Genomic DNA, 24632 nt, shown 5'->3' with positions numbered 1-24632 from the left:
CTGTTTTTCAATGTTCTCCTCAATTCCCCTGCTTTTACCTCTGGGTAATTTTTTATTTTTTATTTTATATTTTTTTGCCAATTCTCGCTTGGCTGTTGCCTCTTCAAGGTTTGACGGATAGGATCTCAAGGACATGGGGAAGGTACAGCACAGTCATTTTCTGCCACAGTCATTTTATTGGCTCTGGTCAGAATCTATTTGCAAATAGAAGAACAGCTCTTGACACTCTGAAGGAGACATAATTTCCTTGCAAAAATGCAGTCTCCAGCAAAAGTAATCAGCTTGCTAGTGGAGTGAAATTATTTAGTGGATTCATTAACTCCCTCCAAGGCAGGAGGTAGCAGCACACGGACAGCACTCACCTCGTGGCGGTCGTAACTCAGTGATGTTCTCGGTGGCTTCATCATCCGAATCTTCAGTCGCCACTACCTTGTACCTGTTGCTGCTCTGCTTGTTCAGAAGATGGGGGACTTGCAGCGCGGCCTCTCGCTCTGCAGCCAGGTCCAGGTCTTGCTGGGCAAGGTGAGCCCGCAGCTGTCGGATTTCAAACTACAGGGAAAAACAACACAACTGATATGACACAAATGAGACTGGAAGTCTGTATTCTAGAGGTGAGGCCTGTTACCCAGTTCAACTTTAAGCTGCTGGAGGCCTGAGTGAAGACCCATGAGAGCAAACATGTGGTTGAGCTGGTACACAAGTCCAAGCTGCTGATGCTCTCCCAGAGCTCCTACGATCTTGTGTATTCGCCACATCATCCAAAAATAGCGGTTGCCTTGTGCTCCTCATCACACTTCTGCATGCTGCAAATGGGCTTTTGGACAATTTCTGACGGAGGGAACTGCTCGATTATTTGAAAACTTTCTAGAAAATGACCCTTAACAGCTGCGTAAGTTCTTGAAACACATCCCTCACAGGCCTGACTTTGTACAGAGGATTTCCATGGAGGCAGGATCTCGGAGTAATGCCCAGTTTTGGTTTCCTCGCTGCCTAGGGCAGGACGAGGGACGCTGCAGTTCCCTTCCACCCCAAAGCCTTCTGTGCTCACGAGCAGGAAATCCCGGGGCAGGGTGCCATTTTTCTGGAGCAAATATGTGGGCCAGGACAATTAATGGCCTGCTGCAGCACGGGGGAGCAGCTTCATGACTGCTGTTATAAAACAGACGCTGACAAAAAGGCACAAGGGGACCAGCAACGACCTGACAGAAGCAGCGCAATTCTGTGCTTGAGAGCCACAGATCTTCCATAGCACAAGGAGGAAAATCCTCTCCTGGAGAGGCTGCAGGGACCCTCTAAGCCTTTCCATAAGAACCGTGAAATCCCAGTGCCAGAGCCGGCTGGCAGGGAGTTCTCCTTTTCAAATGCTTTTTAAGATCTGTCATGCAGCAGTGACCAAGTCTTGTCTCATGACAGAGCCTGAGAAGGAAAAGCAAATGAGGCGAGTAATAGGCCAAGGCATCTAAAATTCAGCACTGCTGGGCCTCCCCTCGTTGAAGCAGGCGAAGCCGTCGGCGCCTGTCACTGCGGTGACGGCAGAGCCGGTGCGTAACAGCACTTTGCTGCTCAGGTGCCGACTCGAATCTGTCCTGCTGTCAGGGCCGGGGGGCCGCGCGCGTGACCCAGCGCAGCGCCAGGCGCTCGCGCCAGCAAAGGCAGGGGAAGCGAGACGCAGCTCCCAGGGCTTTAGAAAGGAGAAGCGAGGAAAGAAACAAAACAGAGATTCCAGCTTGCTCTATCTGGAGCCTGACATGTGCTTTCCAGAGCATAAGCAAAGGAGCTTACAGGAACTGCAGAGCTCACTGTAAGACTCAAATCTAGAGAGCAAAAGGGCTGTTTAAGCCCTCTGGGTTACTCTCAAACTGACTAAACAGGAATTTAACACAACCCACAGCTTGTTGTCTCGAAATCAGTGAACACACTGGGGCAGCTGGTGCATGAAACACCCGCTGCTCTCCAGCAAGGTACCTGCCAGGCAGCCCTCAGAGGCCAGGGCCACCTGCAAACGCCAAATACAGCCCTGTCCACGGTCTCTCCACTGAGCCCTCCATGGGGCAGGTCCCAGCGGGTGCGTTTGGTGTTAGCCAGGAGGCCGTGCTGCTCTCCCTGCCGCTGCGAGCGCCCCAAGGTGCTGGGTGCTGCTGTGGCTGCACAGTCCAAGTGTGCCACACAGCAGCGGAAGGGTTGCTCCAGAGACCGATGCTACCTGTCTGCACCTAATGCTCACTCTGAAACAGAACCCCCTCAAATATTTCCTATTTCACCTTAAAAAGAAGGAAGTTTCCCTTTCAGAGACCCCCCTGCTTTAAAAGGAGAAATACACTCAAAAACAATAGTAAAAAAAATCATTTGGAGTTTTTTCCAAAGATACTGCTTAATCACACCGACTTGCCTAGCTCCAATTGAAAGGCAGTCAGAAATTGGCATTGTTACTGTCCTAGTACAGCTCACATTTCACCCTTCAACATTTGCCCTGACAATAACATTGCCCCTGACATGCATAATTCTGGCCTAAAAGAAGGATTTGATTTTTTTTTCCTTGGAATATAAAAAAAAAAAAAAATGGCAGGTACGAAGCAAATAGATAAAGCTATTTAAAGGCGACCTCAACAACACATCATCACATTGTAATTCTACATCTCACCCAATTTGAGCAGCTTAGGCATTTATAATGATTGGCTGAACTTTGCAAGGACCAAAGGCCTGAAGAGGATTGTTACATTTTGGAGATGTGAAGAAAGAAGCATATAAACAAAAACTTCCCTGCCACAGTGAACCTATGGTAAAAATGAGGAGAGAAATAAGACTTATACCCATTTGTCTGCGCCAAGCAATAAAGGAAGGGTTTCCAAATGTTTTGAATGCACAGATATTGTCAATACTTAACATTTCTATGTGCAGCCACCATCCAGTTTTTAATAGATGAGTTCATAAATTTTATTGTTTAATACGGCTCTGCCAACAAGCTACAAACTGCTCAGCCTGGCTTGCTGGCCCAGCAGCACTCTGCGGTCATCACCTCATGTCACCACACTGGACAACTGCATTTAGTCCAAATAAATCTCTATGAAAAATAAGAAAAAAATATTACCTTGATTGAATCACAACACAAAAAGTGAACACCCCAGGTGACAGGCTACTACTGCTGCAAACATGAACAACAGAAGAGGCTTTGCTGCCATCTTATGTTTAAAGGACAGAAATACATGCCTAAACCACAGCCCAAGGAAGCACCTGCTTCTCAAATAAAACATCCTAGAAGAAACTGAAACCTAGACCTGCTGTCCAGGCTCAAACAACGCTTCTCTCATCCACTGCCCAAATATGAAAGGCACATACAGGGCTTGTAACTTTTAAGTGATATGTGAACTCAATTTTATGGCTTGCTCCAAACACAGTCCACATGTCCACCCTATTCTCAGTTTTACCTTTAAGTCCAGCTGGTCTAGAATCCCAAACCACAGATGAGCTGTCAGGCAGAGCGGGGTCTGACCCCGATGGCAGAGCAGAGCAGCCCCACGCGTCGGCTTCGTGTGCGCGTTGAGCAGCAGCACCCGGGGACGTGCCGGGAGATCGCAGCAGAAACGCTGCGCTCCCACGGCCCCCACAGCTGCAGCTGGGCAGCACGGGCTCTCCCATCCTTCCTTCATCATGGATGGTCTCACCATCCTCTTCCAGGTCCCGCCTGGGTTTGCCCTGAAGTCTTTGTAGTTATTAATAAGGTTGGAAAGAGTGAATACAGCCACATGTATAACTACGACCAGAATCACACATTTTCTTAAGCTTTTTAGCTCATACAAGGCATATACATACCTACTCAGGAGACTGGTTCCATTTTATTTGCAATTAATATTTTAAAATTAAACCAAGATATTTTAGAAGCTAGAATACAGCTTTGGCATCTAAGAGCAATCCACTAACAACAAAGGTTAGATTAAATAGATGAGGGTGTTCCTTGCAGGTATAATTCAGTAAGAGACTGCATGAGCACATTATGTTGCAGGTGCTTATATCTCCTGAACATTATATTGAACACTGACCTCGGGCAGGTCTAATGTGTAAAAGAGCTAATGAGATTGCTCTGACTGCATGTCACATACTCCAGGGCACGTTAAATAAATCAGTAAAAGGTGTAAAATATAACGTTCTTTTTAAGTAAAAATTCTGAGCCAAATTAAACACATGAAATTTCTATTTGCAGGCAGGAGCTGATGCAGCTATCTGGAGGTAGACCTGGGTCTCTTGAATACAGGAACATTACAAGAGATGTCTCTGAGAAAATTGTGTATTCTATTTTCAGGCAAATCATCCTTCCTTCATTATCCTTTAATATATGTTTAACATGAACGTTAATGAAATGTTTAGCATGAGAAAAATAAAACAAAAATGTATGTGTATGCTTTGATTTGTTTTAAAGAAAGACATTCATAGGTATCAGCTCTGCACTAGGAGCTGAGGAAACCCCATGGAGAACCAGTGGGAAAGCAACAGGCACGCTGTTGTGCGGAAGAAAACTTGCTCACAGCAAGGAGGCCGATGTAAACTAACCGCTGACTTACAGTGACTGCAAACGGAGCCTTTGAGACTGGTACTGAAGCAGCTTACCATGACACCTACAACAGGCATTATCCATAGTTACACACTGCAGTAGCTTCTGGTGGGTCCCTAACATACTCTGCAATGGAGAAGTACATTTGAAAACATCACAGGTATCACCAAACATTTTAGGTAGAAAAGGACCCAGGAGGATCACCTCAACACCTCAGTCAAAGCAAGCTCCTGTAGCTCAGATTGCTCAGGCCTGTCAAGTTTTGAATGCCGCCATGAATGGAGGCACCACAATATTTGGTACCTGACAACCCATTCCAGTGGTCAATCATCTTAATGGTAAAAAAAGATTTTTCTTATACTTAATATTCCAGCTTGCATCCACCACACTTTTCCTCTCTACACCCCCCCACGACAGAGCTGCATTTGGCAATAAGATCCCCCCCCAATCTTCTCTCCAAGAGGCTGAAGCAGCCCAGCCAGCTTCCTCGGCTTTTCCTACGCCATGTGCTCCAGCCCCAAATGCTTTGGTAGCCTTTGCTGCGCTCACTCCAGTACATCCAAATCCCTCTTGCAGGGTGGGAGCCCGGATGGGCTTCAGCACACCACATATGGCCTCACAAGTTTGGGCTATATTTTTTAAACCACAGCTTTGGAGTGTGCACAGAATTAAGTCATACAAGATCTCTTCCAACTGGCAAAAGAAAAGCATGCTAAAATTGTAATACATTTTACGTGCTAATAATACATTTATATATGTACTGCCAGAGAAGGGAGGTTTTATATTCACATGGGATGAAACATGCAAAATAAAGGTGTGATACATGTGGCTAACGTGAAAATAACCTTACTACCAAGAAAAAGAGAGTTACGCTCCATCGTACACAAGAATGGGTAACTAGATCGTCAGGCGTGGCAAGAAAGCTCACTGCTGGGAGATAGAAGCTTGCTTAGTGTTTTCAGAATTTGTTGCATGTCCTCTTGTAACACACACTTAATCTTTTGGCAGGACAAAGCAGAAAGTACTACAGGAATGCCCTGTGCACTTCCTCATTTAAAGAATGCCTTAGGAAATTATTTATAAGCAAGCAAAATGACAGACACCTACATAGAGCTGTACAAAACATGTGACTTCACATGCCTGGATTTATAAAAAGCACCACCCATCCTATGTGATATTTCACAACATCCATTCAAGTCTCAAGAAGGGACAGACTTAGCAGTGAATCATATAGTACTTCTCTTTAATGGTCTAGCAACAGAATGTGATTGACAGTCTCAGAGAGATCAATAAAGATTTTAGAAAGAAGCTTACTTGTGCCTAGTGCAAGAGGAGCAATAACCGTGCTCCAGTCTTAGGGCTGTCTGTACAGCATGCCCTGCCCTAAAACTCATCTGCCACTGGGATACAATCCAGTGTTTATTTCCATTAGTTTAGCCGTCGTTGGTAACAATAAAAATCGGGAGAGAGTTGCAAACTGATGATTTATAGACAGAGTGAAACACAGGATGACCTTGGCTGCCTTCCAGTCACTAAGAAAATGACTGGTAGTTAGAAATAAATTAAAATTACTGCAAAAGGAGAACATAAGTTATTTCTCCGATAGGTAATTTTACCAGCTAAATAGCCCTGTCATTAAACTAGCAGCTGTTGTACAAATTACATTTCAAGATAAAAAAGAAATTACATCTTTCATACTTGTTACAGTTTTGAGAATGATGAAAAACCTAATTCTGCATAAGTTGACAGAAAAGGGGCTCTTGTGATAAAGCTGAACACACAGTCTTAGCTGGATTGAAGTCACCTAAAGGACTCTTAGGAAAGTTAAACAGATTGTATGTCAATCTATTAACAGAAACGGAAATTCCTTTACAGCTGACTCCAAAGAAAACAACACTAACCTTCCCTGACTGGAATTTACATTGTTAATGAAACTTCAGAATTTTCTTCATTTTGTAGCTTCACCGAAGTGACTTTGATCAAACAATATAATCAGTAATGTATTCTCTTTAATCAATGTATTATTTTTGATAAATAATCCCAGTATTATCTCCCCAACTTTCTGAATTTCCTGTTGCTGTGACAACTAATGTTTCTCATGTTTTGTGAAGTCTTGTGCAGCCATCTCAGTACTTTCTGCCTTGACTGCCCTAAGGTTCCACTCCCATTTAATGACATCTCCCTTGGCCAGCAGAGAATAAACAAAACAGCAAACAATTCAACAGTGTCAGTGGGGTACTACAGAGACAAAAGTGGTGGTCCAGGCAACTATAATTCATAAAATATATTCTGGTTTTCAGATGTATGGTTAGCCAAAAATGAACATCTGGAAAGAGTTTTCATGTTTGGAAGAGTACATCTTCAATGTTGTTCAGAAATGGAAATGTACTTTACAGTTGTGATATGCTATCACTGTCCAGAAAAACACAACTGACTCAGGAAACATTAATTTAAAAAGCAAGACAAAGGGAGGTTGCCTTTTTTTTTTTTTTTTTTTTACTTTTAGGGTTTTTTGTGTGTGTGTGTTTTTTTTTTTTTTTTTAGGGGGGTGGACTCCACTTTTCCCACTTCTGCTTGCTGCACTGTTTGCTGCTACACAGGCCAATGTGCAGTTTCCTGCTTAGGCTGATGAAAACAGCTCATTAAAAGGGCCTATATCACATATATTGATGAACACAAAATAAAACTGAGATGAAGGGACATATGTGAAGAATGGAGAGAAGGGACAGCTCAAGAGTTTCCTCATGAACGTGAGGTCTGGCACAAACTGCTGCTTTCATGGTTAGTGCCTGGGACAGGCACGCCGAGACACTGGCCTGGTGGCCACCACTAATCTTACCCCAAAACACCTTGTATGGAAAAAATGGAGAGGAGTATCTGAAGGAAAAGTGGATTTAAGGCCCTGGGGAAGGCAAACGAAGAACATGGCTGCTCTCGTCTCATCCCAGGAATGAGGGCTACTTTCCAAAATAAAGATGGATGGGGTGGCAGTGACACAGGTGAGTGATTACAGATCAACTGGGCTGTGAAATTATCTTAATCTTGCCCCTAGGCATATGAAAAAACATGGCGGAAATCCCAACTGGGTGATTTCTGGGGAGAATGTGCTTGCTGGTATAGTGCAGATAGTACCCTTCAGCTACTTCTCCTAGTCCTCATTTTGCTACCCTACCTTTTCACTGGGTTTTCCTTCTCTCTGGATTTTGCCTATAGAAAGGAAACAACCACCACCACCACCACCACCTTAAACTAGTATAAGTTGGCAAACAGATGATTTTCCTTTCCTTCTAGTCCAACACTCTCATCATTCATTGCTGCTTTTGTATATCTTACCTTTGGCCAAGAGAAGTATTTCTGCAACCATGGGATGAATCACATTCCTGAGACAATTTCCACAAAGCCCAGCCCCTTTAAACTGACCATAGAGCTAAGGACATTTGACTGTGTAAATCAGTTATGGTCAGGAGCCAAGCCCAGTCAACAAACCTACTTGGAAAGAAATGCCAGAAAGAGGTTGCATTTACAACTTCAGTTCCACCACTTTGTGCATATGCACAAGGTAGATTCAAAACACAAAGCATCTGTTGCTGTTTAAAAGTACAGCTAAAAACTCATCTGTGACAGGAAGTCCACTTGCCTACAAAATGGTAAGTACTATTCACAAAACAGGAGTGCATAAGGCATCTCAGAGAATAGGCCTATTTTCCTTCCTTTTTAAATTGGAAAAAAAAAAAAAAAAAAAGGATGACTAGTTTTTCCCAGCTGCTCTTCAGAAAGTACAAATACTTCGTTTGAAACTTTTAACATAATTTAATCTGGGGAAGATGCCAAGCATTGAAAATTTCAAGCCCAATTGGCTGGTATGCAGCAAAGCAGTAGGAAACAAAGACAGGGTCTTAGAAAAGGAAGCACTAAGCAACCTTTCTAATGGGCATGTTTTCAATTCTATCTGTAATTAATAAATCAACACAAATAATGAGTTTGCCCACTAAGCAGCGGCCTCAGGATGAGTCAGTAGCGACAGTCACACTGCTGGGATGCGGGCAGCCACGGTGGGTGCCCAGTCTTGGGCTTGGTAGGGAGCACTGGCTGCCCCAGCTCTATGCCCAGAAGAGATCTAGCTAGCTTGTACCTGGGGCATGAGGGCAAGCCCTCCACGTAGATGTGGTTCTAGGTGGCTCCCAGCTACCCAACCACACAAAGCTGGCAACCTGGAAGCCCTCCCTGCTGTGGCTTCATAGATGAGAGCAGCCAGATGACTGTAGACAACCCTTCCCTCAAAAACGCAGGCATCCACACTCAAATTCCAGGAACAGGCAACTCTCTAAAAAGCCAGGAAAGATGATCAAATGAAAAAGCAAAAACCTGGCAGAATTTTAGACGTTAAATGCTATTAGGACATATTTTTCGCACCTGATAGCGTACACAATGTTAATGCGAATATTATAATGCTGACAACTTGTTCTTGACTGAATTATGAAGCTATTAATTTACAAAGGAAGGATGCAGTACTAGTGTCACAGTCTTATGCTGCTAGCTGCAGCAAATCAGTACATTTACCTCATATTATACAGCCGAGACATTTGTTTGGCAGGAACTCAGGACAGTAAAATAAGAGAGATTAGTATGCTGTCATTTTTCCATAGTCTATATTTTTCCATGGCTGATGACACTTGAAAGCCAGGAGGGAACCTGCTCTGTTTCCACAAATTTACTCATCTAGAAATGCAGTATTTCCTTGTGTTTGATATACAGTTGTGCTAACCACCAGAGTTCAGGTTTGTGGCTGCTAAGCTTCAACATTTTGTAAGCCTGGCATGCAGATAAGGAGGCACAGCAATCAGAATGGAGGGTGGCAAATGCTGCTTCTGAACTCCATTTGGAATAAAAGAGAGTCCACTCTTACAGAAGACTAAGAAAGAACACCAAATACTGTTTGGGGATTGACAGAGTTAGTTGGATACAGAATCCATTTCCTAAACACAGAATGTTTCAGAACGTATGATTGTCACATTAGGGAAGAACAGTAGCGCAACAGCATGGGCTGACATAGAAAGTACTGCAATAGCGCTACGGAAATTGGCTCCAGGGTGCCACAGGGGCTTGGTCAAGTGAGAAACCCTCTTTTATAGGGCGAGGTATATACCATTTCCCAGCCATGGCAGAAGCACGAATCAATTAGTATCACCACACAAATTATATGAAGAGGACTGCACTTTTGCCACTGACAATACATACATGTTCGAACGCAATCTTTTTTTGCAGCACTCAAGTCTAAGGTTTAGAATTTTTTTGTGGTTAGTTTAACAGACTGTCAAAAGCAGCAGTACTAAACAGCACACATTGCCAATGGGTCTTCTAAAGTTACAACACAGAGAAGGCGCTTTACTGCCATCAGGAGTTCATTTGCTGAATCCTAGGTTGGGAACCAGGACATTTGGGACCCAAATCCAAAAGCCACTTAAGGACCTGATGGTTTAGCTCACCCAATGGTTCCCGATTTAGAGATGGGCACTTAAATCCTTCCTTCAGATTAAGCATCTGCTGGGCAGTTGGCCTGTTCTGGGATATACCACCTCCCCTGCTGTATATTCAGGCCCTTGAACTTTTTGTCTGATCAAGACGTTCATATTTAGAGCTCTCCTGATTCTGCATTTGAAAATCACCTGCTCACAAGTGTGAAGGGGGCACTGCTGCTAAAAAAAGAACTCGAAGCTCTACTCAGACACCTCACAGTTATCCTTATAGTTGAAACAATATAAATAAGTTACATAGGGTTTCATTCTATTGCAGTTTGATGGTCAGCTGAATGCTATTAGCCTGATGATACATGATTGCTTTCTACCTTAAGCAAGTTATTCATGAGCTCATTTTTATGGGACAACCTGTAAATTCAAGACTCTTGGTTCACTATGCAAAACTGTTTTTACATCTTCTTTTTAATGTAAACATATTTGTCTGAAATATTTTAAGCTTCACTTTCTCTGAGTCACTGAACACTTGGGGACCTGGGAAGAGCCTGAAATCTTGACCTGCTTCCAGCAACTAGAAGCTTCTGTTGCAGCATTCTAAGTCTGCCAAGAGTCTCTGACCTACAGGGAAGCTGCCTGCTGCATTTAAAGCAGGGGAACTTCACAGCAAACGGGAGTTTAGGCAACTTGTTAGTTTTCAACTGCATACGCTTTTCCTGGGACTATTACCTTCATACAGCCGCAGTCTCCCACAGTGGCAATGATTTTTGCATGTGCCGAATAGTATGTCCAACTGTCCATACTTATTCAATAAAGCAAATACTGAACCATTGCTTTTTATTCCTCACACTTGTTTTCCTCAACTTAAACACACAGCTGCAGAGGGAGTCAACAGCAGTTTGACAAAGACCCAGATCCTGACCGCAGCTAGATAACTCCCTAATGCCAAGACCTGTCAACTTGCAACAAAACTCCTAGTGATATTCCTCAAGCCTTAGCTTGCAGCAAAGTACGTAAACCATTTCATTTGCCAGGACAAGTTACAAACAACGAAAGAGATAAGTGAACTTTACCCCTTGTTCTTGGCAGATCTGGGTTAGTCTTTCCAGCTGCTCATCTTGAATAACCTTTGCCTTCTCATATTGCTGAATCATCATCTCCATCTCCACTTTCACTGGAAGGACATAGGCTGGAAAACACAAATAAGCACTTAAAGTAACCCAGCTGTGAGTTTTTTTTTTTTTTTTTTTTTTTTTTTTTAATCAGAGGGAATACCTTTGCAGACCTTCGGGCCAGAAGGGATCTTCCTGCCAGTTCTGTGGCACAGGCCACAGAATTTCACCCCTTTCACTGACAGATAAAGAACTGGATCATTCCTTCTAGAAACAGAATGAGAACATTTCTTTGTCTTTCTAACACGTACAACTCAGGTCATCAGCAGGGTCTAGACCTTGTTCAGTCATACCTCCATCTGCCTGGCTGAGCTGAAATGCATCCTGCACGCTCTTCCTAGCTTCTGCACCAATACAGATGTTTTCCCAGTGTTTACCACAGATTTCCTAAACTGCTGGGTAGGAGGACCTTCTGCTTGGAGTCGTGCCCATCCTCTCAAAATTTCAACAGTAAGGTTCTCTTGGGAATAGAATTAATCCAGAGTTCTAAAAATTTAATTCCTAGGCATGGTTGCAAAAATATGTCCTTCGTGGAAACAGCAGACTAAGGAGGAGGTTTTTAAAACACAAAGGCATTTCACTTCTATTGCTTTTCAAGAGAAGAAGGTCTCTATGGCCCAGTTTTCAGCAAGTCTTCTGAAGGCCTCTAGAAATTTTCCTCCAGTTGTACTTAATGCAAACTCGTATTATCAGCAAAGGTGTTTTGGAGCCACTACAATTCTTGATGCTTTGTGAAGCTACACAGGACCCTCAACTTTGCTTGGACACTTCACGCAGAGGGCTATGATTTTTCTCAACTCTGAATACTGAGGGTCCTGGGCATCTGTCCAGAAATAACAACCTGACTTTCATCTTTCACACTGGAGCAAAGTAACCCTTGAGTTATGCCTTTCCCACCTCTTGCCCTTGCAATTCGAAATGTCTGAAACCACTTATCACAAAGCAGCCTACATCTGCAGAGCTGTCCTCTACCACCCCTAAGCTTTGTTTCCCTTAAGTTCTTGCTTCCAGGCACAGTTGCTGGTTCTGTTCTCTGTGACCTTGACTTGGTTTCACCTCCCCTGGTGCCTCCCCACATTTTTGCCTTGGCAAAACTGTACTGATGTACCAGGCAAAACTACCTCCTTCTTACACTGCAGAGCATGCCAGGTTCACAGAAAGCACCTTCAGCAGAGAACGCCCGCTGTCAGAAACACTCAGGAATATGACATAAAAATCATACTACAGGCAAAAACTTCGAAAAGAAAGCATTAACACAGAGCTACCTGGGGGGATATGGACATGGTGCAGCCCATATCAGAAAAGCCAATTAGAAGCAATTATTTTGTAGAATCAGGAATATTGTCTGGTGGCAGGAGATGGCAAAAGGGGCAGGTCAGATTCATTTCAGGGATACGAAGCTGCCTCACAAAAAAAGCAAATCATTCATTGTAAAGATTCACAGGGGAATAACAGACATCTTCATGAACTCGAGACCTACTCTCCTCCACATAACTCTCTTCTGTTCACTGGTTTCAAATGTAGGAGGAGGGAAAACAATAAGAACAGTAGTAACAAGCAACTTTGTTATTTTTTTAAATATTTTTAAACTCATTTTTTTCCACAGTCACTCACCATCAATGATCCTCTTCACTCTCCATATTCGTAGTGTGATAATAAGGCTGATAGCATCCCATGGGCTGCTGGGGCCATTGGCCACTGTTGAGGCCACCATTGGTGCCAAGGACAAGATTATGACAGCACCATCAAACACCTAGGGAGAAATTACTTTTTCAAAACTTTCCTCACAAGCCCTGACATTCCTGCTCTGACTTCCTCCAAAAGCAACGTTATAAAACATATCTGAACAGAGCAGGGGAGCGGCCAAGTCCCAGGAAGGCTCCATCCTTTTCATGCAGTACAACAGAAACCCTTCATGATTCACCCAGAGATCATAAGGTGAGCAGGGAAAGTGTGGTGGAAGGGAGGGAGTGAAAAGCATTCGGATCTACTGGCCAAAATCTCCAAGTAGAGGTGAAAGCATAAAAATTATTAAAACCAAAGAGTTTTATATCATTGCTATTTACTACCTGTTATTTGGCATAACGCTGATCCAAATGAGGATACAGTCCCTGCCCATAGATCTTACTGTCTAAATGAAGAGATCAAGACGACAAGTAGAAAGAGATGGACCAAAGAGATTAGATGGCTCCTGGCCATATCCTGCCTATAGCAGTCTGCACACCCGTTGCAGACTCATCCACAGGCAGCTAAGTTCTCAAGAATTCTGGCAAATAAGAACTCAGAAGGATTCGTATGATGCTAGCTGCATTGGAGATTGGGTCAGAAAAGGCAGTTGTGCAAGGTGTAGGAGGAGAAACGTGTGCGTTAACACATTTCACAGCAAACCTGCAGTTGTGCTGCCTCTGTCCTACACTTGCCCAAAAGGATAGTCGTCTCACATTCTTGTTCCCATCCAGACCCTTCCCAACTGCCAAAGACCACCAACTAACAGGGAAGCAGCATACAGTTTTTGTAAGCAACACACATTCAGAACTTTTGCACAAAAACTCAATGTATTGAAAATAAACATTTTTAAATGACTCCGCTGCACATTATCAAATTAAATTCTCTGAAACTGCTGTGTTTCACTCAATAAAACAGAATTTCTGTATCAATGATGCAAGTTTCACTTCAAGTTTTTAGTAAAACAAGTCAAAATGCATTCAAATTTATTACAAAAGCATGCAGACATCTGAATTCACTTAAACCCAATGAAAAAAATAAATTTCTTCCTGCTGCATTCTCTGCAACATTAGCTTTTCAGACAACACTAAAAAAGAGTTTTTAATTTTCTTGACCTGCAGATTTTTCCTTGAATTGGGGAGACATGTTACTTTTAACGCGTGCATTTCTCTGTCTCTAGAACACTATGCACATTTTACCTTACGTTTTAATTTTAGGTTAAAATTACAATATTTTTAAAGATGAGATTTGTTTTAAGAAAAAGTCACATGAAATTTGGGGGGGGGGGGTTTGCTAAATCGCTATTTTCTATCAGAAAACTGCGGAAAATTTTGCAATCAGTTCTAATTTCAACTTGATTATGGGAATGGGTTACACAAGTCATGTAACAGTTTTTGCCCCTATTGCTCATTCTGTCTGGGTAGTGCTGTCAACAGTTCGACTAACACAGATCTAACAACAAAATTCATACCCACATGGACCAAAATGCACATTTTTCAACCCCTGAAATAAAAGTTCTTCTAAATATGGCTGAATCTTGAACTCTTGTAGGAAAAGGGACTACCTCATACAGCTCTCTATACACATATATGCCAAGAGGAATGTGCTTCCACCTCTGAGTATCAGTTAAGACACCTGTACTGCGTGAGGTCTATAACAAAGCCACCCAAAGCAGTCCTTAATATTCCTGCTGTGCCTGCCTAGAAAACTAGACAAAGAGGAAGAGTACTTACCTCTATTTTGTTTTCAATATAATCCCATATGCCAAGGACCACAATCCTCAAAACAGTCTGGTAAAACAGATTAGAGGAAGAGGAAAAAAAAAAAGACAATAAATGTTATTGTAATCTAATTGCATCTTTATTCTTTTTTAATATTAGATTTTTTTGTCTTAGGTGTTAAGTATTTCTTGTAAATAATACCAAGGATAGGGAAACAGCTACATTTCCCTATTATCAAAGGAGGCACTGCTTTCAAACCACCATATTAGCTCAGCAGAACTCCCCTAAGCGAGTTCAAGGTCCCACATTCCTGAGTCTTTCCATCTTCCTACAGCCTCACTTTCAGACTTGTGAGATCCAAATTATTGAAATCCCCCAGTCCCCAAGTCTACGTAAGATTTGGTCTCAGGACCTCTCACAGATGCTTGTAAAGGGAGAAATTCTCTTTTCTTGCCATCTTGGATATGCCAATGCTTATGGTTTTCCTAGAAAATAGGCACTACCCTCCATATAATGTGTAAAGCTACTGATATTTCTTCAAACTGATGAGCAGGTGCTATTACTATTTTTCCTCTCCAGAGGACACAGACATTGCCTTACTATAAAATCCCAGAAAGCCATAGGGAGAAGGAAAAAACATCTCCGTGATCCTACTCTATAAAGCAAAACAGCTATGAGTAGCATCAGTAGCTAGGAAAGAAGAATAAAGAATGAACACAGAATGAACCAATGGTGAATTCCCATTAAAAATCCAATGGCTTTTTTTTTTCCTTTTTTTTTCTTTTTTTTAAAAACATGGCTTGAAAACTTTCAGAAGATGCAATTTAAAAAAAAAAAATCAATCAGCAAATTAATGATTGAAACTGAATTCACACAAAAACATAATTGCTAGGCATATTTTCTAGCCACAGCAAAATTAAACTCTCGACACACATTACATGCATGAAGGCCCTAACTATGCAGCTGTGCGCCCTGCAAAGAAGATCAAAACGCTACTTTCTCCATGAAAGGACAGAGCTGTGCAGGCCTACACATGTCAGGGGACCATGCCCAAGGTGGGTGCAGAAAAAGAGGTATAAAATGACTGTGATGAATATACATCTCTTATTCATTACAAATACATTAAATCCCCACCAGCATCAAATTAATGCCAAATGTAGCAAGGCCAACTGCACTGGATTTTTCCATATAATACTGTTTGTACGGATAGCTTTGAACCTCACACGAGCTCGGTTGCCTCACGCAGCCTGGGGGTGCTGTGCTGGTGCTCTAACCTTGTTCACCTGTGTGCAGGGCAGGCCTCGATAGGCAGGAAGAGCTGCACAACTGATCCCACGCTTGCCAACGTGATGGCACGTGAGCACACGGTGTAAGGGTACACGCTGCTGTAACACCGAGGTGCTCCTGCTTTTAGCTAAAAGCACCTTAGCTCCTCTACAGGCACCTCTCATACTCCCCACACCCACAAAACGCCTCAGCACCAGTTACTCAGGAGCACACAAATGTGATTTTGCAAGGTCCATCATGGCAAGCTCAGGGGCAGCCACTGGGACATGAGCTAGGAAACACGATGCCTCCTGTAACACTCGGGATGTCAACCTTCCCAACAGCGACCCGCTGACAGCAGAGATTTTCTTCTATTCATATACTGCATTTGTGAAATGCTAAGCCAAACAGCAACTAAAGGAAGGCTGAATACTTTGCACCTTTACAGAAACTAATAGTGAAAAGCCTCCTTGCCCAGGGAGCTGTGCATAAAGGCCTAGTCTTTGAAATAACAAAACATAACTGCACAGAGAAAATAGCATTATGGGCTCACAACCTAACCTGGAGCTGCTGACGATGCATAAAAAAGTATTTCCTTTCTGCCTTTTTAATTCCTCACTGCAGCGCTTAAATCAGGCTGCACTACTGCCCTATTAACTGCTCTGGGCAGATCCGAGGGCTGGAAGCTGGCGCAAGTGTTCACATTTTTAGGCTGCTGCTGTGAATCAGCACAAGTCAGCGATGACTGGAAGTCTCTGTTTGGCAGACGTTTAATGCAGTACCGTTCTCGGCACTACCTCTACAAGACAGGTTTCCACACCACAAAAATAGCAGAGGAGACTGAACCACAAAAATCAGGACTTTACTAGACAAATCTCCCTGCAGTTTTGATTTCTAAGGAGTCAATACAATAAATACTTCAACTAAAATGAAAACACTGGTGTCACTTAATAACATTTTAAGTATTTTTTCCAAACAGCCAAAAATATATTTTAAACAAATATATATTGCATTTGGCCATGTACTTTCTTTGTACAGCACATTAAAAATAAGAAACTATGGCCGAATCTGAAAAAGACAGAAATTAAAAATCCAAGAAACTTCTTAGGTCCTGTACAGGCCCCAAACTGGAAAACACAAATGAATTAAGAGAATCGCAACTGTAACATTCACCACAGTCCAAACATAAATGGCAGTTATGACTCTGTACCATTTGTTGTACTGACACTAGCATCTATAAGAAAAAGGAAAAGAAAAAGGAAGAAGCACTGCTGCTTTCTTACTGATGTGCAGGCATGTTTCAACACTGTAGCAAATGCACACACAAAATTTTGCATCACACTGCAGGCATTCTGCATTTTTGGACACACAGGTTGGAACATGAAGCATAAATGTGAGTATCTTCCTGTTAAAAGCCACTACCAGCTTACCTTCCTTTAATTGAAAAAGAAAGATTTCATATTTCTTGACTGGAAATACTGTAACTAGGAAGTCCTGAGCATATATGATTGTCTAATTATACCAGAAATACATTTTTGGGGTTCTCAGCCTGAGAAAGCCTAAAAAACTACAAAAATACCTGCCCTGTGCACCAAGAAAATCTAAAGAACTTAATGTTTCTGATAACTTATCAATACCAGATATAAAGAAGTCTTTAAATCATTTTAAGGCAGAAATGTAATTTTGAAGGTGACAGTGTGCCTTGGTGATGCCTGGTCCTTCATGCAACATCAGCTCAGTGCAGCGAAGCCTGTGAAGAGCTGTGTAATGCTGCAGGTCTTCTCTCCGCTTTTGCAGGGAAACCTGGCCAAGAACCTTGCTGAGCCAGGTGGGTGAATTCCCACAATCTGCATGAGTTAGCCACATTTGTCAGCTGGCTGCACTGTGCGTTCCATAATTTTAAATACTTACTGCTTGCACAGTGAATATACAATTTACTACTACATGACTCACTGTACCACATTCATCCTCAATGTAAAGAAATTGAAATGAAGCAGCACGGGGGAGAAGCTGCCTTTGCTGACAGCTGAAGGGAGAAATGCTGCATTTTGAGAGGTACAAAAGAGATGATGGATGGCCTGGGGTGGAAAGGGGCCTTGGGCAGTGTTTCACTCCTCCTACTACCACAGAATACATCTGTTGCAGAGGCCATTTACCTCTGGGTTGCATGAAAACTCTGAAGATTAAGCTTATGCCTTAGGGATGTATTTCCTAAGACCAAATATTTATCAAAATCTTTTCCAGAAAAAGTACTGCGTAGCCACCTTTCTGGCTCAGGTCACTGATGGAACCTTGGCTAAGTCACTGCCATGAGACGCTGCCTTCGTTGTCCCCAGGCACTCGGGCACATGTCAGCATTGTTAAAAAAGCTGCTGTTCTGCTTCCAGGGCACCCTCCTCATGCAGGGGCTCTTCACGGAGGGCTCAGAGAGCAAGGGTGACTATGGACCTCACCTTGCATGGGGGCTGCTGCTGCGCCGGGCGCTGCAAGGGCTGCAGCTCCAGCACTGTACGTAGAAATAGTCACCTGTAAAAGCTCAGTGACACAAATAGCCATAAACCTGCCCATTCTTTCACACTAGCTACCACTAATACTCTATTATATCACAACTATATAAATGCACCTTTACACAAACACCACCATTAAGTGGTGAGTTTTACACTGAGAACTCTGCAGTTATTTGAAAGCGCTTTGGGGGCACAGGACTGGTTTAGGGGAGGTCCAGCACTCCACCAAGAGGCGGAAAACTGCTCTTAGACAGCTTTGCACGAGAAGTTCCCTCTGGACGTGATTACCGGAGCACTAATTCTTATCCTCCTGGTGCACTGTGTAGAGGTGCTGGATGCTTGCTACCAAATAGCAATAAAAGCTGCTAAGAGACACAGTGAAACAAAGAAGGAAGCTTAAACATGCAAAGCCAGTGAAGTAGTGCATGGATGTTCCATGAGAAAAGCAGCATGCACCTGGATTCAAAGTAAACTTCAGCTGATAGAAGAATTACAGAATTAACAGAAGATTATTACATTTCTGCTTAGCCATTCAAGGCATCACTAAAAAATTAACAAAGGTAAAAGAGAAATCAGCTCTATCAATATCAAATTCCTCAGGAGTTGTTATGAAAAATCTGCATGGGAAGGACATGGGTTTAGTTCTGTTGTTTGAGATGGTTTTCCTTTTTAATTTTGTATAGACCCTACTGGTAGGGTCTTCCTTAGGAGGCTTTATTTATTGCAAGGCTTCTATTAACAAGAAGTAAAGAGTGCTGCAAACACTTTATTGAATAGGATGAATAAAATATTGTTTTTTTTCCCATTTAAAATGAAAATCTAAGCTGCGCTTTTGAAACACACCTAAGCAAACAAATCCTTTACAGATAGGATGCCAGATTCACAGGGGAAAGGACACAGTGTGATGAGTCTTGGTTACTTGCGGGGAAATACGTGCTGAAAGTTAGCAGAATGCCTGAGTGCTTGGCTGAGTGAAGCGCACACAGAGCAACGCAAACTACTACTATTAAAAGAATCCAGTTCTTGCACACACTCTCATCAGTCTCAGAGGAACAGAATAGCAGCTACAGATTTTTTTTTTTTTTGCGGCAATGTGATAAGGCTATTAAAATACAAGCCGACTCCAATCCACTTACCAAAACACTGTGACATTCCCCATCTTCCTTTTCCCAGCCAACTATTACCAAGGCTGAATTTGCCCTCTTGATAGGGTGTAACCCCGGCCTTGCCTTGCTGTTGGTACTGGGGTTTTCCCCCCCAAGTGTCTTTCTCTTCTCTTCTGTCTTAAACATCTGGTAACACTTGGTGCACAGACAAATCATAGTGATGTATGTAAACAGAGACAAACACACAATCATCACCACTAGCAAATCCTATTTAAATACTTGGAAAAAAAAAAAAGGCAAAGAAAAGTTGATGTGCACTGCACTTGAATAAGGATATTTTAATGTCAGAAAGTCACAGACAGTGACAGAAGGAGAATATAAAATTCACAGAGGGCAATAATTCCTTTGAGGCTTGTGGCTCTAACACAAGGGTAGCAAGAGCAGGAAAAGCTGGAAGTAGCTATTTAATTCTGCTGGCAGCCCTTGTGCTGGCAGTTGCTGGAGTGCTTGGCCCCTTCCCTTCAAGGCTGCAGAAGGCCAGTGCCTGTTTAACTAAGGGGATAGGACTGTCAATATTTGCAGTGATTTCTCAGCAGCAGCTTTTAATCAGGCATATTTTTCCAGAACATTAAAATAAAAACTTCCAGTGCAAAATCTTTACAAGAGTCTTACAACTTTGTATTATTTGTTCTCTCAGTTGAGGCCCTTCTGAAGAATTATGTATCCACATTTGTAACTAATAGAAACCAAACTAGAGAGAAAACAATAGACATCCCACCTTGGGATATGGTATTTGCTATGGAAACTGGCCTTTCCGATCACTAGAAATCCTGAAAAACGCACTGACTGAAGGGCTTATCATCCCTTGATCATTCCTGTCACATTCAAACAAATTAATTTATCCCACTCATCTCTGCAAAGTCATCCTAGCATGAACAGAGTGCAAAATCTCCCTGCAACCCACTCTTCCCAACATACAATTCCAAAGACAGCAGACTCAGGGAATCAGGCAGCAAAAAGTCTCTCAAGGCACCAAAAGTGTAAATAAAATGAAGATAGGAGAAAAAAAATCCTGATTTATGATCTGCAATTTTTGCAGTATTCATAACCTCTGGAAGTCAAAGCTCTGCATTTGGATGTGAGGAAAAGTTAACCCTGTGTTCTTCTTTTGATGAGACATGTTTCAGCACAAATAGATGTGCTGATGCCCCTCAAGCCAAGCTGGCATGAGGCTATACCGAGCAACTCCCTGCCAGAGGGAGAGGCAGCCCTTGGTTCTTCTGTCTGCAGGGCTTTAGAGCAGGTTCAGTTGCTTTGCGGGGGCATCTCTGCTCGTTTGACTCAGTTACTGACTCTGAGCTGCCCCAGATTCATCTGCAGAGCCAGCTTCCCCAGATCCACTCTCCCTTTTACCTCCCACAGCCCCATCTGTCGTCATCGCAAATTCACACCATAACCAATCAGGTGAAAGACAGAAACAAATAACAAAATGGGTGATAAGAGGTTTATGCAAAAGACAGCAGGCACATAGAGAAAAATAATTCTAAATGCCTAATGCAAGAAGAAAACACGTGTACAAAATGAGGGTAATGAGCAAGCAATCAGCTTTTACAATTTGAAGTACTGTTACTGGCTTCCTGCAGAGTATTTCAGAGTCGGTCCATCCCCTCATGCAGGCTCTTGTCTCAAGAGAACTGACACAACTCATCTCTTGTGGCAGGTATGATATCCATGCTGGCCACAAGGATGTGCTGCTGCTGCCACATGCAAGCTACCAAAAACTGTCAGGGTATGAAAGGCAGCATGGAAGGGAGAGACGAAGACATTCCCTTTGGAGGGAGTGGAGCACATGCGTGCAACGCTGCTGCTGCCGGTGCAGTTTCAGGCTGATCCTGCAAGAAGCTTGGGGAGCTCCAGGGTGCTGATCCTCACTGGAGAAATAAAAGATTTAGGGCACAAGAGGAAGGGACTTCTTTACACAGAAGTGACTTCATCCGGCAAATATGAACCTTCAAGAATCAGAATGTGTGATGAACAAAGCAAAAACGCTGCTAAACTTTTCGTTTTAGAGATTTGGGTTCCAGGAGTTTCCATGTACTCCAGAACTCTTGCTCCTTGGCAAGGGATGTGAACAGTAGAAACGAAGCATATCTCCAGCTGGAACTGCAATACTCACAAGGCCAGGATGGAAAGCACTTGCACCACCTCTCCTTTTTCCTTCCAGAAAGGGCCCACTGGCAGTCTGGCAACACTAGCTATAATCCCTGGCTCTAGCAGAAATACAAAGTGATACTATGTATAGAGAAAGGTATTTTACTACTAAAAGCATGGAAATAAACAGTGGTGTAATATTGTGAGTATGAACTCTACACACGTTATTTATCTGATCATATGTACATATCACAGTTCCTAGTTTCTGATTTTTATTTTATTTTTTTTTAAACCTTCACCCTAGATTTACCAGAGCAAAGACTACCTTATTTTCAGATAATATTCTCTTGTGGAACTAGAAAATGTGTTTTTTAAATAGGTAACTCCAAACTGTCTTCCCCCACAAAAGAAAATATAACTTAAGAATCAAATATATAGCAGAGTCTTCGTAACAATAGATTAAGTCCTAGAAAAAAATAAATTATCTGTATTGAGACACTTACACTACCTCAGAAATGTCCCAAATTATCTGTTTGGGTTTTTTGGAATAAAGTTGAAAACTAAAACTAATTACCCAATTTAGTCATTTGTTATATCAGGACTACAGCCTTTTCCAGTACATACAATCATATAGGTATTTGCAAAGAAATTCACCATATGTTTCATTCTCCTAAAGGGCTTATCTCTTTCTATATGCTAGAAACACAGCTGAGGTATTAAAAAAAGTATGTACATTGTGAGATGAGATAATTCTATTCTTATAACAGATTTTTCTACAGAATAAGTCTAGGGGTCTTTACTCCTGAAAAACTCTTACTCACAGTGATAGTAGCAAGATTTTTGTGGGAACACTGCAATGAAACTTCAGGGGGAAACACAGGGGAGCCTTACCCTAATCTGTGGTGACTCAGATTTTTTTTTTTTTGTATAGCATTTCTTTTATAATTTGTAAGATTGTATCTTTCACACTTCCATGACAATTCTAGGCAACTGATAAAAAGAGCACTGATAATAAACAGAACCTTTTAATTTGCTGATTAAGAATGGCTTTTTTTTTTCCCCTTTTAAAGTACAGTGTGCACTGTGCTGTACTTATTCACAACCAAATCAATGTTAAACTGTCACAAAATTCAGTAACAGCACAAGAAATACATTGCATTTCTGTATGTAGTGAGATTTTTGATTATACATACCTCTGAAAAGAAAACAGACAGGATGACTAGGCTGATCCAGTGAATTATTCCTGCAAACTGTGAAGCACTTGAAACTGCAATTAACACAATACAATGAAGCATTGTTATAGTAGTTGAAAGCAACTTATGCTCAATATCATTAGTACTGCTACAATGTACATGTGGGAGAAGCTTTCTTTCTGAAACTTTACAATGGAAGCACCAGAAAGGGGATGAGATGTAATGGGACATGGAACTACCCCTGGCAGCTGCTTGCGCTGACACAGGGCAGCACATACAGCCATGGTTCAGGGGAGCTTTTACAGCTGAGACTGTTGGTGAGCAATGACACATACCTTTCTGGTCACTGATGCCCTGCCACTGCTCCATGCTCTATGGCATGCATTACCTCAGTGCAGGATATGTCACCAAATCTGCTATGCCTAAAATTTCAGAATTTGAGGTCTATAAGTAAATGAAAGGCTCCAGTATTCCTGCAGATATTTCTACTTAGTGTTCAAAAATTTACCTGAGAAGATCAGTAATTGGCTGGATCAGATGTTTAAACAACAGTGCTCAAACTAGGCTTTAAAATCAATTTCTAGGCATCTACATAAATGACCTAGATAGTCTAGATGGGGCATGAATTGCCATGGCTGCCTCAAGATCCCATTTCTGAGAGTCAAGTCTGACTCTAGGAAAACTACAACAAGATCAGCAACAGAAAGCAGCAATTTTATTGTTAGTAAGATGAAATCTCAAAACATGAACTGACAGTCTGTCAAATATCTTTTTTTCTAATGTGTAGGAAAAACATATTTGCAAAAATATGCCTATTTTGTATAGTGTATTTGAGAAAATATGGCCATCAAACAGACAACTTTGTCCTCATGCAAGCTTTGGTGAGAACATTTAAGAAAGCTACAGTAAATAAAAGTGTCAGTTTACAAAAACTAGTTAAATCACATAAATGCCTTTTTAAGCACTGTTCTTTATGAGGACAGACAATTGAAATTGTCTCATTTCAAACTCCTCTACAAAAAGGGGTTTGTACACAGTACACTAAGATGGTAATCTATAAGCTTCTGGCTATTACACACTAACACCCTATATGGGTGCTCTTCATCACCCTGAGAGGAGGTTGTTCCACCTTCCAAGTGGAACAAGAGACCTAGAACAAGACTCCTCTCGGGAACCGGCTTATTAGAATAATCTGAAAAAAAAAAAATCAACCCGAATTCATTAAAAGTATGATTTTAGACTTTAATAAAGTCTTGCACAGATTCCCACCAGTATAAAACCAGGCTTTGTCTGATTCAACTGGTTTTTCCTTATAAGCAAAACAAACTGCATCAAATGAATTTGTTGCAAGAATCAATTTCATTCACATGAGATGCTCTGTAATCCAGACTGTTTTTAAGGGTTGAAGATAAATGTCTGGGACACTGCAGGATTCCCTAAGCAAGTTCAAATGGGATTCTGTAATCAATGTTCCCTTCCTTGCTGACAAAACAAAGTAGAAAACTTAGAGGGTATGCAGCATCTGAACTACCAGCAACTCTTACTCAAAAAGTAAGATGTTTTCAAGTTCAGAGGGGAAAAAAAAATACCCCACTCTTTACTTCAGGATATTTGTGAGCCTACTATTCCTAGGGCAGACAGACTAAAAGAGCTTGTGCAATCCTGCGGTTTCCAAGCACTCCTGTATAACTGCAAGAAGCTAAAGGCAATCACTGTTTTTGTGTGCTTCAAGGCTGGCAGAATTCACTTGAAGCACGAAGAACAAAGCATGGCA

At 42.0% G+C, this 24632-nt stretch overlaps 1 protein-coding gene across 1 annotated transcript in view; it reads right to left on the bottom strand.

Moving 5' to 3' along the window:
* TMEM266 (transmembrane protein 266) overlaps positions 1-24632 on the bottom strand; it is a 51062-nt gene that overhangs the window by 10352 nt on the left and 16078 nt on the right. Inside the window, exons 5-9 of the mRNA XM_010211741.2 lie at positions 22859-22932; positions 14648-14704; positions 12804-12942; positions 11091-11206; positions 363-549 (exon numbers count right to left, since the gene is read on the bottom strand). Of these exons, the coding sequence (XP_010210043.2) occupies positions 363-549; positions 11091-11206; positions 12804-12942; positions 14648-14704; positions 22859-22932 (573 nt within the window). The remainder of the gene's footprint in view (positions 1-362; positions 550-11090; positions 11207-12803; positions 12943-14647; positions 14705-22858; positions 22933-24632) is intronic.

This window comes from Tinamus guttatus, unplaced genomic scaffold, assembly GCF_059628265.1.
Source record: "Tinamus guttatus ecotype Peru unplaced genomic scaffold, ASM5962826v1 Tinamus_guttatus_pri_ptg000004l, whole genome shotgun sequence".
Taxonomy (NCBI): Eukaryota; Metazoa; Chordata; class Aves; order Tinamiformes; family Tinamidae; genus Tinamus; species Tinamus guttatus.
The sequence above is the reverse complement of the archived record's forward strand: the minus strand, read 5'-3'. Positions and strand labels throughout refer to the sequence as shown.